General features: G+C 33.3%; 3 protein-coding genes across 5 annotated transcripts; all 3 read right to left on the bottom strand.

The window, feature by feature from the left end:
• On the bottom strand, nt 1–4205 carry LOC135847858 (glucose dehydrogenase [FAD, quinone]-like). 3 transcript variants are annotated; one of them, XM_065367587.1, is made up of 2 exons: nt 4030–4205; nt 1–3133 (listed from the first exon to the last, which is right to left on the bottom strand). In XM_065367587.1, the coding sequence occupies exon 2, from the start codon at nt 3095–3097 to the stop codon at nt 1235–1237; it is 1863 nt and encodes a 620-aa protein (XP_065223659.1). In that variant the 5' UTR covers nt 3098–3133; nt 4030–4205; the 3' UTR covers nt 1–1234. The 3 variants fall into 3 exon arrangements, with proteins under 3 accessions (XP_065223659.1, XP_065223658.1, XP_065223660.1); XM_065367586.1 differs by lacking the exon at nt 4030–4205 and adding an exon at nt 3742–4023; XM_065367588.1 differs by lacking the exon at nt 4030–4205 and adding an exon at nt 3212–3694.
• A 4627-nt stretch (nt 4206–8832) lies between these two features.
• On the bottom strand, nt 8833–12333 carry LOC135846403 (glucose dehydrogenase [FAD, quinone]-like). Its single transcript, XM_065365481.1, has 2 exons — nt 12050–12333; nt 8833–11642 (listed from the first exon to the last, which is right to left on the bottom strand). The coding sequence occupies exon 2, from the start codon at nt 11607–11609 to the stop codon at nt 9747–9749; it is 1863 nt and encodes a 620-aa protein (XP_065221553.1). The 5' UTR covers nt 11610–11642; nt 12050–12333; the 3' UTR covers nt 8833–9746.
• Nucleotides 12334–14510: 2177 nt separating this feature from the next.
• On the bottom strand, nt 14511–17422 carry LOC135846402 (glucose dehydrogenase [FAD, quinone]-like). The gene is made up of 2 exons (XM_065365480.1): nt 17133–17422; nt 14511–16590 (listed from the first exon to the last, which is right to left on the bottom strand). The coding sequence occupies exon 2, from the start codon at nt 16561–16563 to the stop codon at nt 14701–14703; it is 1863 nt and encodes a 620-aa protein (XP_065221552.1). The 5' UTR covers nt 16564–16590; nt 17133–17422; the 3' UTR covers nt 14511–14700.
• Between the last annotated feature and the right edge of the window lie 145 nt (nt 17423–17567).

Raw genomic sequence — 17567 nt, 5'->3', positions numbered from 1 at the left:
TTAAGACTGAAAATATTTATTCGTAAGATCTTACAGATTGTATGTAATTGATTACGTACCTAGTTGAAATTTGTTATTTTATTCAAAAAAAAAAAAAAAAAAAAAAAAAACATATTATACCTAACGTGTCGCAATATAATACCTAATCAGAATTGCTCAAATACACATATCTATAGACCTACCTATACGTAGGTACACAACCAAATGATATAACGAGGAATTCGTACTTAAACTAGTTACATAACAATATTTAGATAGTACTTATACATACCTAATTTCACAAATTTTAATGTCAGAAAAGTACTCAAGTATGTGTATTAAAAATTTGGGGTAATAAAATCGTACGTTTTACTGAAAAATATGACAACGTTTTCGAGAATTTCTTTCAGATGCCCGAAAAAATTGAAAAAAAAAATGTATTAAAATTCACTAATAATTTAGAAATGAATGTTGGCTCTCATAATGGTTACAAGATTTTTAGCAAAGCTTTTATCATCTAGCTTAGTTTTATCTAAATCGTAGTTGTCATGTCAGTTCAAGTGATTCCGTTATAAAAAATGATTATCATTAGTCAGTTCCATAAATATTGAAACGTTGGATTGGTTATTTTATCTATTTTTCTACGATCTCCTACTGATTTATATTAGGCAACCAAACACGCACAAAAGTACAGCAAATTGTATTTTAATTTCAATTCTGTAAAGATCCAAGTTTTTCGCGAATGAATTTAGGTAACAAAGGAACAGAGGAACCGTGATTTTTGGAATGAGCATGGTCTGAAACCCTTCAAATCAAAATAGTTGCCCAAACTAATTTCTAGATTTTTGGCAAATTTTTGAAAATTCAAAATTGACAAATTTTTACAATTTGGACTTTTTTTGAAAAAAAAAAAAAGAAAAAAAGGTACCTGCAATACTTATGAATTAAACACTCGAAATGAACTTCATCGTTTTCTGTATGCCATTTTTTGGAGCTTCTTGCGCGATTTTTGATTTCCTCTGTATTTTACTACAAGAAGAAAACAATCACTATACTTATTTCAAATAAAATACTTAAACAGATGTAAGTAGGCAATAAGTATACATGTATAGTTAAGTGCAAAAAGTCAAAATAACCCAACATTGAAAGCTCAGACAGGATTGAGGCTCACCTATCTAAATTACAAATTTGTTAGCAGCACTGACAGCTCGGAGAAGCATAGGCCTACTCATCAACTTACATATTTCACAAATTTTTACAATTCTGTGTGGCTGAATTCATCGAGCCAGTCTTCTTTTATCAGATCTGCCGCTTTTTCTCCAATCATAATCACAGGAATGTTGGTATTTCCACTAACTATCCTTGGCATTATTGAAGCATCCGCTACTCTCAATCCTTCTACACCATAAACTTTGAGTCTGGCATCTACAACAGCATCCTTATCGCTTTTAGGACCCATTTTACATGTACCCACAGGATGATACACAGTCTGGACAAAATTTCGAATCAGACATTCGTAGTATTCATCTGTCAATTGCTCTAGATCTCTGCATTCTTCTAGAGGTTGAATTTCGATAAGCTCGCAGCAAGATCTAAACACTTCAGTATTTGCAAGCTCGTGAATAAATTTTATGCTTCGTATGAAAGTTTTTATGTCATCATACTCGGTCAAATATCCAGAGATGATTTTTGGTGGGTCCAATGGGTTAGTACTCTTGAGCTTTATTCTGCCTGAGCTTTTTGGTTTCAGTAAAGTCGGTAGAAAATGAATCAAATAATGTTTCTCGTTTTCTTTTACATATTTCTCAATAAGTTTCTCTGGTAAATTAACAGTTCTCAGGTAATCCGGTAAAATGTTAGTTTTAACCGGATGGTTGAAATGGTGTATTTGAATATCCGGATGATCATTTGTCATATTCTGAGTGTTAACAAATGCCATTGTATCAAGGATGCCCATAGATCCCAACTCAGTCCTTTTAGTCAAATACGAATATAATAGGTCGAGTGGTGAAACTTCTTTGAATTCTTTGGCGGTGTTCCTAGCCATGAAATTGATCAAAAATATATGATCTTGCAAGTTGTAACCAACTTTCAAATCATTGATCAACGGTATATTGAAATCTTTCAAATGATCTCGTGGACCAATTCCTGAAAGCATGAGAAGCTGAGGCGAGTTTACTGCTCCTGCAGTCAATATGACTTCCTTCTTGGCAATTATTTTTTTATGAACATTATCGCGAAATACTTCAACACCGTAAGCTTTCTTATTTCCATCGATCAATACTTTAGTGACTAAGGTTTCTTTCATCACTGATAAATTTTTTCTACCTTTAATAGGAGCCAGGTAAGCTTTGGCTGTATTCCATCTGACGCCATTCTTCACTGTACCCGGTGTCGTAGTAATTCCAGATTTCTGCCCTGCACTCATATCTTCGACAAAAGGTAATCCCAACTCTCCATATAATTTCACCAGCAACTCTTTATTAAATTTAACATCCGTTATGTCTGCCTCTTGAAAGTCTTCTACATGGACATAACCTTCGTATCCATGGGCTTCTTTTTCCATCGACTCCGAATTAGCAAACTCCAACTTCTTGAAATATTTCAGAACGTTTTCATAATTCCATCCTGGGTTTCCCATGCTTTCCCATTGATCGTAATCGTTGGAATTACCACGCACATATATTAAGGCATTGATCGAGCTGCACCCTCCCAACACTTTTCCTCGTGGCCAAAGACACTGCTTGTCAACCATACTTCGGCAACTTTTTTCTGATTTTTCTACTTTATACTTCCAATCGTATTTTGAACCGAGAAGCGAGTGGACTAAGCCTGGGATATCAGATTCGATCGGAGGATCAGGTCCGGCTTCTATCAATAATACTTTCCACGAGCTTATTTCACTCAAACGATTCGCCAATGCAGATCCAGCAGAACCTGCTCCGACAACGATGAAATCAAATTCATTGTTTGTTTGAATGATTTCTTCACTTTGATCGGCCGGATAAACGGTGTGATCACAGTAGGAATTCACCAAGGTCGATATTAATTGAGAAAACAGTAATTGTGTTAGTCCGGTGCTCACACTGTTTGGGCATGTTCCATTGAAGGATTCCATTTTACTACGAGGTAATTTAGAGCAAGATATCAATGTCTGAAACAAATAGGTAATTGGTGATTGGTGTCAAATTATGGAACTGAAGGCCGATATGTATTATAGGTATCTAAGTACCTGTATTAAAGATCACAGATTTTTTAAAAGAGCGGGAAGTTCGGAGATGGATGTTGTTTCATTTTTATCAATTTAAATATTTTTTCAACAATGTCTCATGAATTTGTCATTTTTCAGTCTGCTTGACATCGTAGTTTTATGTAATTTTGTCGACAATTTTATCACATTTACCGAATTATATAGGTACTTCTTTTTATCTAGGTACTTCTAAAGTACGTAGGTACCATGTTAAGTGAGTATGTGCTTACTACAAACACACTGAATGAAACCCAAAAATACGATTTTTCATATGAATCAAATAGAGGCAGGCAATTTTTAAACCATTTTTTATCAAAAATTCCCCCATTCTCTACAAATTTTCAAAATTCCTTCGTTTCATTAGGCTATATTTAAAAAAAAAAAAAAACATGAAAAATCATCAGCCTCAGAATGTACATGTTACCTATGCACTGAAGTGAATTGATAGGTAACCCTAATTTTAGAATTTTGAATTAAGCATAAGTTATTTCATTACAAAAATCAAATCATACCTTATAAACACGCAACAGGTATCCAAAAAAAAAAAACAAAAGAAACTGATGAAATCCAGAGGTCAGTGTTCTGATTTATGTAAAACGATGTCTTATATACGAAATTTTTTAAAAATTAGGCACCATATACTCATCAAAAATCCAATAAGAAACTGATTCAATAATTCAATCATGGATTATTTGTTTAGCTATAGGTATCTAAGTGCACTAAACAGTGAATCCAAATTATCAACTTGTTCCAAGGGGAGGTAGGTAGTAGGTATTCAAGTGTATGAAATACATACCTACCTAATGCGCATTAAAAGTAGGTTTGTGACTTTCAGAAACATCCACGATTGAAATGAAAAGATAAGGTACTGATTAAGGCAGTCAGTAAGTACCTATATCTTGAATAAAGTAGGTAAACAGTCATATTAGCTCGAAAAATTTTGCCATTGTTCGTGTGATTTTTCACCTTTTGCTGTTTTTCTATATCCAATCGTTTTAAAATAAATTTAAATAATTTTCGTTAGGCAAGACTGAAAACATTTGCTCGCAAGATCTCACAGGTTTTAGTTAAGTAGTTTCAATTTGTTATTATTTATTTTAAAAAAACTGTATACTTAACGTGTTGCAAGGTGTAATCAGAGTTGCTCAAATGCACATATCTATAGACCTACACCTACGTAAGGTACTCAAACTAAGTAATGATAACGTGTAATTGGTAGGTACTTAGAATAGTCATACAACATGTAGATAACACTAGGCAACAGCAAATTTGTGTTCGGGTTGAAAATGGGCTTAATCAATACTTTAGACCCTAAACAAACAGAGTGAGTTTTTTAAATTTTAGTTGTTTTTGTGGTCAGAAGAGATGATCAAAGTTGCAAAAATGGCCGTTTTTGCCCTACTTCAAGAGTTCGTAGCGATATTAGTATTGCTTTGCTAAAAAAAAACAAGGTCATTTTCGGACTCTACGCACTTTTTTAAGTAAACTACTTTCTCCGATTTTTGATTTTCGAAGTTTCAAGCGCATAAGACTAATTTTTTTAAACACGAAAAATTCAGTTTGAACTTCGGGTGAAGACAGTTCCGCGCCACGATTACGTGGTGGAGTAACGCCTGCGTCGCGCGCTTCGAGTTTTAAAATATATTTGAAGAGTGATATTCCAAAACTCGCTTTGTCCATTTTTATCAAAGTTGGGTTTTCAGCAGTACCTGGTAGATGAAGTATTAACTCACATTCCTACATCATCAACCTACCAAAATGAGGTGTTAAACTCACCTAAATAGCCAATTCACTGAAAATTAAAAAAAAAATAATGTTCCAAAACGCGCTTTGTCCATTTTTATTGAAATTTTTTTCAGCAGTATTTAGTGGATGAAGTGTATACCTACACTCCTACATCATAAATCCACCCAAATAAAGTGCTTAACTCACCTAAAAAGCCAATTTACCCGTTTGAAGGGAAACTGTTTTTCCTCTTTCCTGAAAAGTTGTGAAAATGGACAAAGCGAGTTTTGGAATATCACTCTTCATTTGCACAAATAAAAATCTTCCTTATGCGCTTGAAACTTCAAAAATCAAAAATCGGGGAAAGTAGTTTACTTAAAAAAGTGCTTAAAATCCGAAAATGACCTTGTTTTTCTTGCAAAACAATACTGATGTCGCTACAAACTTTTGAAGTAGGGCAAAAACGGTCATTTTCGTAACTTTGACAGTCACTCCTGATCACAAAAACAACTAAAATATAAAAAACTCACTCTGTTTTTTGTTTTAGGTTCCAAACTATCCATTAAGCCCATTTTCAACTCAAACACACACAAAAAAAAATGAAAATTCTTATCCATTTTTCTATAGTCTCCTACTGCGATTTACATCAGGCAATCATACGTGCACAAAAGCACAGCAAATTGCATTTTAATTTCAGTTCTGTGTTCTGTAAAGATCAAGTTTTGATTGTATGAATTTACTAAAAAAAAGTACATTACTCTATAAAAAAGGAACTGAGAACTGTGATTTTTGGGATGAGCATGGTCTGAAACACTTCCAATCAAAATTTCCGTTGCCCAAATTAATTTTTCAATTTTGAGCGAATTTTTGCAAATTCAAAATTAATTATGTATTTTCGACAATTTGCGCTTTTTTGATGAAAAAAAATTAGCTTCGGTATGATGAAAATTACTCTCGAAGTACATATGTCGTATTAACGACTCGAAAGGAATTTCATCAATTAATTAAAGAGTTTAATTCACATTTGAGCCGACAATTACTAGGGTGTTTTCTGAATATAGCATTCTCTTGTTAAATACCTAGAAACGTGCCAGTGAAAAAACACTCTGAAAATCGAGCCCAGTTTCGATAAATTCACTCCATTTTCTTGTATCTAAATTCATTCATACATCTTCTAGAGAAATTTTAAAATCCTGGAGAAATTGAAAATTTCGCTGGAGATTCCAAAATGACTGGAAATGGTAAAATTCAGGTAGGGGGAGTTATTATTAGTTTCAGGACTATTTTCATCATTTTTACGAAATAAATATGTACTTACATTTTCAAAAAAGTACCCACCTGGGTATAAATCACCGAAAACAGTCAATTTTGAATTTCCAAAAACACATAAAAAAATCAATTTGAGCAGCTAAAATTTTGGTGGAGGTGGAAAAAGTGTTCAAACACGAGGCAGACATCCTGAGAGGATCCCCAGTATAGGAATTTCACTTTGGAACTTCCTGGATCAAAATTTCACTAAATGCTTACTTTCAAAAATTGAAATCAATTTTTTTACAGTTTCAAATTGAATCAAGTTCTTCACCAACTCGGATGAAATTACAATGCAATTATACATAGAATCAGAAGCAGGTATCTAGCACTGTATGCAAGTATTCCTCTGATAATAAAAGAAACCAGCTGAGCTTGGAGAAAAGCGATGTAAAAAAAAAACAAAAATTTTCAATGTTTTTTACAAAGCGTAGATAATAATTATTAATAACAAATCACAGGAAGAAAAAAATCACATAATTTCAAATTACTTAAACAGACTTAAGTTTAGAACAGCTCACTAAGTAAAACTAGACAGCTGCGCTTAGCGCAGCTGCAACAGTGTGCTTCGCTTATTTTGTTACAAAAGTAAAACCCAATTTTGAAAAGAACAACGCAATTTTGATTTTGAAAACACAACGCGAATTTGAAAAACAAAGCACAACGCGGTTTTGAAAAAACGCAATTGGGATTTCAAAAGCAGAACACAATTTTAATTTTGAAAGCACAATGCAATTTTTAAAAAAACACAACTTCCAAACAAAGCACAACACGATTTTGAAAAAAGAAGCACAATAAGATTTTTTAAAAAAGGACACAGCGCAATTTAAAAAAAAAACAAACAATTTTGAAAATAAAAACGTAATTTCAAAAAAATAAGCACAACACGATTTTGGAAAAAAAAGCACATAGCGAATTTGAAAAAAAGCACAGCGCAAATTCAAAATTAAAACGCGATTTCAAAAAAAAAAGAACGCAAATTTGGAAAAAAAAGCACAATGTGAATTTGAAAAAAAGCACAACGCGATTTCGGAGAAAAGCACAACGCGACTTCAAAAAAAAGCACAACGCGATTCCGAAAAAATCACAATGTGATTTCGAAAAAAGCAAAATAAAGCACAACGAGATTTTGGGGAAACAAGCACAAAGTGATTTCGGTAAAAAAGCAAAATAAAGCACAACGCGATTTCGAAAAAAAAGCACAACGCGATTTCAGAAAAAAAGTCAAAAATAGCACAACGCGATTTCTGAAAAAAGTCAAAAAAAGGAAAACGCGATATCAGAAAAAAAGCACAACACAATTTCGAAAAAAAAGCACAACATGATTTCAAGAAAAAAAGCAAAATGCGATTTTGAAAAAAAAAACAATAAAGCACAACGCGATTTTGGGGAAAAAAGCACAACGCCATTTCGGTAAAAAAGCAAAATAAAGCACAACGCGATTTAGAAAAAAAAAGCACAACGCGATTACAAAAAAAAAGCACGACACGATTTCAGTAAAAAAAAAAGCACAACACGATTTTGGAAAAAAAGCATAAAAAAGCACAACGCGACTTTGAAAAAAAAAGAACTGAGTTTCAAAAAAAAAGCACAATGCGAATTTGAAAAAAAAGCACATCGCGAATTTGAAAAAAAGCACAACGCAAATATGAAAAAAAGCACAACGCAAATTTGAGAAAAGCACAAGCGATTTTGAAAAAAAAGCACAACGCGAATTTGAAAAAAAAACCACAAGCAATTTTGAAAAAAAAGCACAATGCGAATTTGAAAAAAAAAGCACAACGCAAATTTGAAAAAAAAACACAAGCGATTTTGAAAAAAAGCACAACGCTACTTTGAAAAAAATCACAACGCGAATTTGAAAAAAAAGCACAACTTGGTTACAATAAAAAAGCACAACGCAAATTTGAAAAAAAAGCACAACGCGAATTTGAAAAAAAAGCACATCGCGAATTTGAAAAAAAGCACAACGCGAATTTGAAAAAACAAGCACAACGCAAATTTGAAAAAAAAACAAGCGATTTTGAAAAAAGCACAACGCGAATTTGAAAAAAAAGCACAACTTGGTTACAAAAAAAAAGCACAATGCAAATTTGAAGAAAAACCACAAGCGATTTTGAAAAAAAGCACAACGCGAATTTGAAAAAAATCACAACGTGATTTAGAAAAAAAAAAGCACACCGCGAATTTGGAAAAAAGCACAAGTCGGCTTCAAAAAAAAGCACAACGCAAATTTGAAAAAAAGCTCATCGCGAATTTGAAAAAAAAGCACAATGCAAATTTGAAAAAAAAAGCACAAGCGATTTTGAAAAAAAGCATAACGCGAATTTGAAAAAAATCACAACGCGAATTTGAAAAAAAAGCACAACGCGATTTTGAAAAAAAAGCACAACGCGATTTTGAAAAAAAAGCACAATATGAAATTGAAAAAAAGCACAACGCGAATTTGAAAAAAAAGCACAACTCGGTTTCAAAAAAAAAGCACAACGCGAATTTGAAAAAAATCACAACGCAATTTAGAAAAAAAGCACAACATGAATTTGAAAAAAATCACATCGCGAATTTGAAAAAAAAAGCACAACACAACTTTAAAAAGCACAATGCGATTTTGAAAAAAAAGAACGCGAATTTGAAAAAAAACACAACGTCATTTTTATATAAAAAGCACAAAGCGATTCCGAATAAGTACACTATGCTATTCTGAAAGCTCCTGAGTTGAAAGCATATGCGACTCCAAAAACGCTACGGTACTGAGAGAACCTCTTGGGAGCACAGCAAAATCACAAATGACTGGTGGGTTTTGATTCCGAAAGGGTAACCACATGCTTGCGGTGTCTAGGTACTGAATGTGTGTAAATGAAACACCTGCAGGCGATCTAAAAACCTTTCTCAAAATTGAACAATAGAGAAATGTTTTAAATTGAACAAAGGGAAAGATAACACTGTAGATAAGAATATTTTAGGACACCTGCGGTGTTACATTTTAAAACGGATTTCGGCTTCCCTTTTGATAAATATAACACCACAGGGGGTCGGCTTCACTTTTGATAAAACCTTTTCCTTTGTTCAATTTTGAAAAATAAATTCGAAAATTGAACAATAGAAAAGATTTTAGAACCCCTGTGGCGTTACATAAATTTCGAAATTTAACTGAGGTCGGCTTTGCTTTTGTCGGCGTTCCTTTTGATATGGCCCTTTTCCCCTTTTTATTCTTTTTTTGGTACAAATTTTCATAATTAATTGCAATTACTCAAGAAGCTAATTGAGTAATTGCAATTATAATTACGGCGTTCCATGCCTCACATTAAACCACACCTACCTACAAAAATTTCAAAATAATCGGTCCATCCATCTTAGAGAACATTCGTTCCAAAGAATTTTTCCACTTTCAGACCGAAACTAATAGTGTGCTACGCACACTAAAAATTCAACATTGAAAACACAGACCAGCCATGTCTATTTATGGTATACATATTACAAATTCTCACAATTCTGTGTGGCTGAATTCATTGAGCCAGTCTTCTTTTATCAGATCTGCTGCTTTTTCTCCAATCATAATCACAGGAATGTTGGTATTTCCGCTGACTATTTTTGGCATTATTGAAGCATCAGCTACTCTCAACCCTTCCACACCGTAAACTTTGAGTCTGGCATCTACAACAGCACCCTTATCGCTTATAGGGCCCATTTTACATGTACCCACAGGATGATACACAGTCTGGGCAAAATTTCGAATCAGACATTCGTAGTATTCGTCTGTCAATTGCTCTAGATCTCTGCATTCTTCAAGAGGTTGAATTTCGATAAGCTCGCAGCAAGATTTAAACACTTCAGTATTTGCAAGCTTGTGGATAAATTTTATGCTTCGTATGAGAGTTGTTATGTCATCAGATTCGGTCAAATATCCAGAGATGATTTTTGGCGGGTCCAATGGGTTAGTACTCTTGAGCATTACCCTGCCAGAGCTTTTTGGTCTCAGTAAAGTTGGTAGAAAATGAATCAAATAATGTTTCTCGTTTTCTTTCACATACTTCTCAATAAGTTCCTCTGGTAAATTAGCAGTTCTCAGATAATCCGGTAAACTATTAGTTTTAACTGGATAGCTGAAATGAAATATTTGAATATCCGGATAATCATTTGTCAGGTTTTGAGTGTCAACAAATGCCATTGTATCAGCGACAGTCATAGATCCCAACTCAGTCCTTCTAGTCAAATACGAATATAATAGGTCGAGTGGTGAAACTTGTTTGAATTCTTTGGCAGTGTTCTTAGCCAGTAAGTTCATCAGGAATATATGATCTTGCAAATTGTGACCAACTTTCAAATCATTGATCAATGGAATACTTAAATCTTTCAAGTGATCTCGTGGACCAATTCCTGAAAGCATGAGAAGCTGTGGCGAGTTCAATGCTCCTGCGGTCAATATGACTTCCTTCTTGGCAATTATTTTCTTATGAACGTTATTGCGAAATACTTCAACACCGTAAGCTTTCTTATTGCCATCGATCAATACTTTAGTCACCAAGGTTTCTTTCATCACTGACAAATTTTTTCTGTCTTTAATTGGGGCCAAGTAAGCTCTGCCTGTATTCCATCGGATGCCATTCTTCACTGTAGCCGGAACCATTGTAATTCCAGTTTTCTGATTTGCGTTTATATCATTAACAAAAGGTAATCCTAACTCTCCATATAATTTCACCAGCAACTCTTTATTAAATTTAACATCCATTAAGTCTGCCTCTTGAAAGTCTTCTACATGGACATAACCCTCGTATCCGTGGGCTTCTTTTTCCAACCTCTCCGAATTAGCAAATTCCAATTTCTTGAAATATTTCAGAACATTTTCATAACTCCAACCAGGGTTACCTAAACTTTCCCAGTTATCATAGTCTTTGGCATTACCACGCTTATATAATAAGGCATTGATCGAGCTGCACCCTCCCAATACTCTTCCTCGAGGCCAAATACACTGATTGTCAACCATACTTCGGCAACTTTTTTCTGATTTTTCTACTTTATAGTTCCAATCGTATTTTGAACCTAAGAGTGAAAAAAACATGGCTGGGATATCTGATTCGATCGGAGGATCAGGTCCAGCTTCTATTAATAATACTTTCCACGAGCTTATTTCACTCAAACGATTCGCCAACGCAGATCCAGCAGAACCAGCACCGACAACGATGAAATCAAATTCATTGTTTGTTTGGATGATTTCTTCACTTTGATCGGCCGGATAAACGGTGTGATCACAGTAGGAATTCGCCAAGGTCGTTAATAATTGAGAAAACAGTAATTGACTTACTCCTATGCTCACACTGTTTGGACAAGTTCCATTGAAGGGTTCCATTCTGCGATATAATTTAGATTGAGATATTAATATCTGAAACATATAATTGGTGTCAAATCATCGAACTGAAAGTAGGTGGTTCGTATACGAATTATGTACCTATCTATATTTCGAGTTTACTAATTTTCTCAAAGAGCCGAAAGGAATTGAAATTTTTACAGTGTAGTTTTAAGCAACAATTTTTCCACATTTTTTAAATGTACCAAACTAAGTACGAGTATTACAAACACGATTGGAAAAAAACCAAAAATAATACCCACTTTTTATATGGACCAAAAAGAGGCAATTTTCAGATTAACGAACTCCGTATCTGCACACCACCATTTTCATATAAAATTCAAATTTTTCCTCGAAAATTTTCAAAATTCCTCTTGAAAAAAAAAAAAAATAATAAACACCATCAGCCTCAGCACGTAACAGTACAAAAATTCAAATCATACCTTATAAACCCACAACAGGTATCCAAGAAGAAAACTGAAGGAATCCAGAGGTCAGCGTTGTGATTGATATAAAACGATGTCTCATTTGAAATTTTCTAAAAATTAGGCACCATACTTTCATCGAAATCCAATAGAAAACTGATTCAATAATTCAATCATTCGTGATTTGTTTGAACTAGATGATATGTAAAAGTATAAACAGTTAATCCAAACCATCAACTTGTTACTACCTACATAGGAAAGTGGTACGTTTATTCAAACATAGGTACCTTATGAGCAGTAAAAATAGCTTTTGACTTTCAGAAATATCCATTGAAATGAAATGAAATGAAATAAAAAGATAAGGTACAGATTAATGTAGTAATTATTTATCTTGAATAGAGTATAGAGTCATATATTAGCTCGCAAAAAGTTTGCCATTTCATGTGATTTTTCTCCTTTTGCCGTTTTTATCTAATCGTTTTAAAATAAATTGAAAAAATGTTCGCTAAGACTGAAAATAATTACTTGTAAGATCTAACACATTGTACAGTTAATTACGGTGAGTTCCGCTTAGTGTGTTATCGCTTAATAGAGAAATTCGCTCAATGGAATGGAAATCGTCGGAACGGAACGGAACGTTTGCGTATAATTTTGCATGCAAGTCTTATCGCTTACCATATTGTAGTGAAAACGAGCATTACCTACTCGTAAATCCGGTTAATAAAGTTGACTAATCTTAAGAAGTTGGAAAAAATCATGAACTACAGCAAAATTTAACAAAAATTGGATGAAAAAATGTTGAAATTAGTGAAAATTGACAAAAGATGATGACATTTTTGTAAAAAATTTATAAAAATCGTAAAAAAAAAGGTGTTCAAAGCATTATTAAAAGACTAATCGTACCTAACTAAAAAACAGAAACAGTTACTTACAATTTGTTAATTTATTTCTTAAAAAACATATAAATACCTACCTATCTAACGTATCGCAAGGTATAATCAGAATTGTTCAAATACACGTATCTAATAGCCCTACCTACATACTCAACCTAATGATAACGAGTATACCTACTTAATTGGTACTTAAAATAATTATATAACATGTAGATAATACGTACTTATATCTAATTTCACAAATTTTTCCGTCAGAAAAATATTGAAAATTTCGGATAATAAAATCGTACGTTTTACTGAAAAATATGACAACGTTTTCGAGGATCAATTACTAATACCCGACAAAGTTGAAGGCTCCTACAATTTTGGTTACAAGATTTTTAGAAATAGCTCCTGCCATCTAGCTTGATAGTTGATTTTATCTAAATAGGAGTGTGTCATGTCAGTTCTGGTGATTACATTGTAAACAAAGATATCATCGGTCAGCTCCATGAAAATTGAAACGTTAAATAATTGGTTGTTTCATCTACAGTATTTTTCTATAGTCTCCTACCGATTTATATTAGGCAATCATACATACACAAAAGCGTAGCAAATTGCATTATTTAATTACAATTCCATAAAAATCAAGTTTTTCTTGCACTGAGGAACCGTGATTTTTGGGATGAGCATGGTCTGAAACACCTCCAATAAAAATTTCCATTGACTAAATTAATTTTTCGATTTTTGGCGACTTTTCGAAAATTCAAAATTGACCATTTTTAACAAATTGTGCTTTTTCTGAAAAAAAACAAAAAAAAAAAACAAAAAAAAAAAACGGGTACAGTAAAAATGATGAAAATTAGTCATGTTGTGGTTTATTCTATGCCTGTTTAAAGAGTTTAATTCACATTTGAGCCGATTTCCAGGCAATAATTTCGAGGGTGTTTTCTGAATAGGAGGTAAGTCTAAGTATAGATAAATTCACTCCATTTTTATCTATCCAAATTCAATACACCTTTCGAAGAAATTTTAAAACTCTAGAGCGATTGAAAATTGCGCTGGGAGGCTCCAAAATGACTGGAAATGGCGAAATTATTCGGTCAAGGGGAGTTAATAGGTATAATAAGTTCCAGGGATAATTTAAACATATTTACGAAATGAATATTTAGGTATATTTTCGAAAAAAGTACCTACCTACCTGGGTATAAATCGTTGAAAACAGTCAATTTAAAATTTTCAAAAATTCGTCAAAAATCGAAAAATCAATTTGAGCAGCTGAAATTTTAGTGGTGGTGGAAGATAGGTCAGACCATGCTCTTTCAGAAAATTACGTGGTAGCGTTCAGATTGGAGGAAGATACGCTGAGAGGTTCTCCAGTAAGAATTTAACTTTGGAATCACCTAGATCAAAATTTTACTTAATATGAACCTCACTCCATTTCAAATCGAATCAAGTTTTTACCAAATTTTCTCAGATGAAATTTCAATATTCAATCCGTCAAAATTGATGACAGCAAAGCTTAAACACAACAGTAATGAAATCGTAAGTATTTAGCACTGTCTTCAAGTATTCCTCTGATAATAAAAAAATCAGCGATGAGAAAATTGATGAAATGAAAACTAAATTTTTAATGTTTTTTGCCAAGTGTAAAAATAACAAATCATAGGAAGAAAAAAATCACAAAACTTCAAATGACTTAAACAGACGTAAGTAGGTAGTCTAACCAAATACAAAAATTCAAATAAATTAAGCATTGAAAACTCAGACAGGCCGACATATCTAAATTCGAAATTTTTACAATTCGGTATGACTAAATTCATTGAGCCAGTCTTCTTTTATTAAGTCTGCAGCTTTTTCACCAATCATAATTACGGGAATATTGGTATTTCCACTAACTATTTTTGGCATTATTGAAGCGTCAGCAACTCTTAAACCTTGAACACCATATACTTTGAGTCTGGCATCAATCACAGAATCTTTGTCGCTTTTAGGACCCATTTTACAAGTACCCACTGGATGGTACACAGTCTGGGCAAAATTTCGAATCAGACATTCATAGTATTCGTCTGTCAATTGCTCTAGATCTCTGCATTCTTCTAGAGGTTGAATTTCGACAAATTCGCAGCATGATTTGAACGCATCGGTATTTGAAAGTTTGTGAATGAATTTCACGCCTCGAATAAAAGTTTTTACGTCATCAGATTCGGTCAAATATCCAGAGATGATTTTTGGCGAGTCGACTGGGTTATTACTCTTGAGCATTACTCTACCCCTACTTTTGGGTCGCAATAGAGTTGGTTTGATATGAATCAAATGATGTTCCTTGTTTTCTTTTTCGTATTTTTCGATGAGATCTACCGGTATGTGAGCAGTTGTCAAATACCTCCTTAAACCATCAGTTCGAACTGGATAGCCAAAATGATGAACTTGAATATCTGGATAATCATCAGTCGTATTCCGAGTGTCAACGAATGCCATCGTATCTAAAATTGACACAGATCCTAACTCAGTTCTTTTAGTCAAATACGAATACAATAGGTCGAGGGTGGAAACTTCCTTAAATTCTTTGGAAGTAATTTTAGCCATTAAATTGATCAAAAATATATGATCTTGTAAGTTGTAACCAACTTTTAAATCATTTATCAATGGAATATTTAAATCTTTCAAGTGATCTCGCGGACCAATTCCTGAAAGCAACAGAAGCTGAGGCGAGTTTACTGCTCCTGCAGTCAATATGACTTCCTTCTTGGCAATTATTTTTTTATGAACATTATTGCGAAATACTTCAACACCGTAAGCTTTCTTATTTCCATCGATCAATACTTTAGTGACTAAGGTTTCCTTCATCACTGATAAATTCTGTCTATCTTTAATAGGAGCTAGATAAGCTTTGGCTGTATTCCACCTGACGCCATTCTTCACTGTACCTGGGATCGTAGTAATTCCAGATTTCTGCCCCGCACTCATATCTTCGACAAAAGGTAATCCTAATTCATTATATAACCTCACCAACAAATCTTTATCGAATTTATTACCAAGTAGATCCCCATCTGGAAAGTTCTCCACATTGACATAACCCTCATATCCATGAGCTTCTTTTTCCATCGACTCCCAATTCGCAGATTCCAACTTCTTGAAATATTTCAGAACGTTTTCATAACTCCAACCAGGGTTACCTAAACCTTCCCAGTTATCATAGTCTTTGGCATTACCACGCACATATAATAAGGCATTGATCGAGCTGCATCCCCCTAGAAATTTTCCTCGAGGCCAAAGACACTGATTGTCAACCATACTTCGGCAACTTTTTTCTGATTTTTCTACTTTATATTTCCAATCGTATTTTGAACCAAAAAGTGAGTGTGCCATGGCTGGGATATCAGATTCGATCGGAGGATCAGGTCCAGCTTCTATTAATAATACTTTCCACGAGCTTATTTCACTCAAACGATTCGCCAAAGCAGATCCAGCAGAACCTGCTCCGACAACGATGAAATCAAATTCATTGTTTGTTTGAATGATTTCTTCACTTTGATCGGCCGGATAAACCGTGTAATCGCAGTAGGAATTCACCAAGGTCGATAATAATTGAGACAGCAGTAATTGGGTTAGTCCTGTACTCACACTGTTTGGACAGGTTCCATTGAAGGATTCCATTCTGCACTCAGATTGAAATGCTGACACCTGAAATGTACACCTAATGTCAAAATATGGCAGGTAAGTGGTTCACTTCCCTCTACGGATTGTTTTGGTTACTTTATAAGAGTTTTTGGCCATTTTTTTACCTTCTCATTTTCACAAATTTTTAATTTCAATTCGTAATTTTTTCATCACAGTATTTAATATGTAGTTGCTTAATTAGATATTTAATGTACGTACCTAACCTAACAAAATGAATTATAAGTAGGTATGTATTTGCATTTTCATAAAAATTGTTTCCCACCTTTGATAAAATTAAAAAAAAATTAGATGAAAGAATTTAGTTATACTCTCCAAAGTAGGTATTATTCTTATAAATAAAATTTTCGATTTCGTTTCTTTAGCATAAATTTCCAAAGTTTATTAATTATAGTTTTATTATTCAAAAAAAAAAAAAATTAAAAAGATCACCAACTCCAAAATTAAAACTGGTATGTAATGTTTTAAAATGAATTGTTATCGCAACACAGACTTGGAAATTTTTAATTACCCACCTACTATTAATAACATAATAATTTAAATCATACCTTATAAAAGCACCATCGTATAACTGAAGAAAATTAAAGAGGAACCGAAAAGCATACGTCTGACTGAAACAATACTACATTTGGAATTTGCTAAGAATGAAGCACGATAATTTCACTAAAAATTGAATTGAAAACGAATACAACAATTCGATCATTTATAAGTAAATCAGTTTGTTTTTGAACTATCGTTGGTAAGGTAGGTATTAGGTAAACAGACTAAACGCTGCTAATCCAGTTTATCAACAGGTTATGTATCGAAGTGAACCTTTATGAACAATAAAAGGTAATAACTTTCATTAACATCTGTTATTGAAATGAAAAGATAAGATGTTGATTAAAGTGGTGCCTATCTTAAATAGAGCATTGGTTCGACAAAAAATATGCCATTGTTTATTGTTTATGGTAGTATGGATCTTCACATTTGCTTTTTTATCT

This window comes from Planococcus citri, chromosome 5, assembly GCF_950023065.1.
Source record: "Planococcus citri chromosome 5, ihPlaCitr1.1, whole genome shotgun sequence".
NCBI lineage: Eukaryota > Metazoa > Arthropoda > Insecta > Hemiptera > Pseudococcidae > Planococcus > Planococcus citri.
The sequence above is the reverse complement of the archived record's forward strand: the minus strand, read 5'-3'. Positions and strand labels throughout refer to the sequence as shown.

Bases quoted from the DNA above. Each gene is read 5' to 3' on its own strand.
- LOC135846402 (XM_065365480.1), bottom strand. From the start codon at position 16,563: ATGGAATCCTTCAATGGAACCTGTCCAAACAGTGTGAGTACAGGACTA.
- LOC135846403 (XM_065365481.1), bottom strand. From the start codon at position 11,609: ATGGAACCCTTCAATGGAACTTGTCCAAACAGTGTGAGCATAGGAGTA.
- LOC135847858 (XM_065367587.1), bottom strand. From the start codon at position 3,097: ATGGAATCCTTCAATGGAACATGCCCAAACAGTGTGAGCACCGGACTA.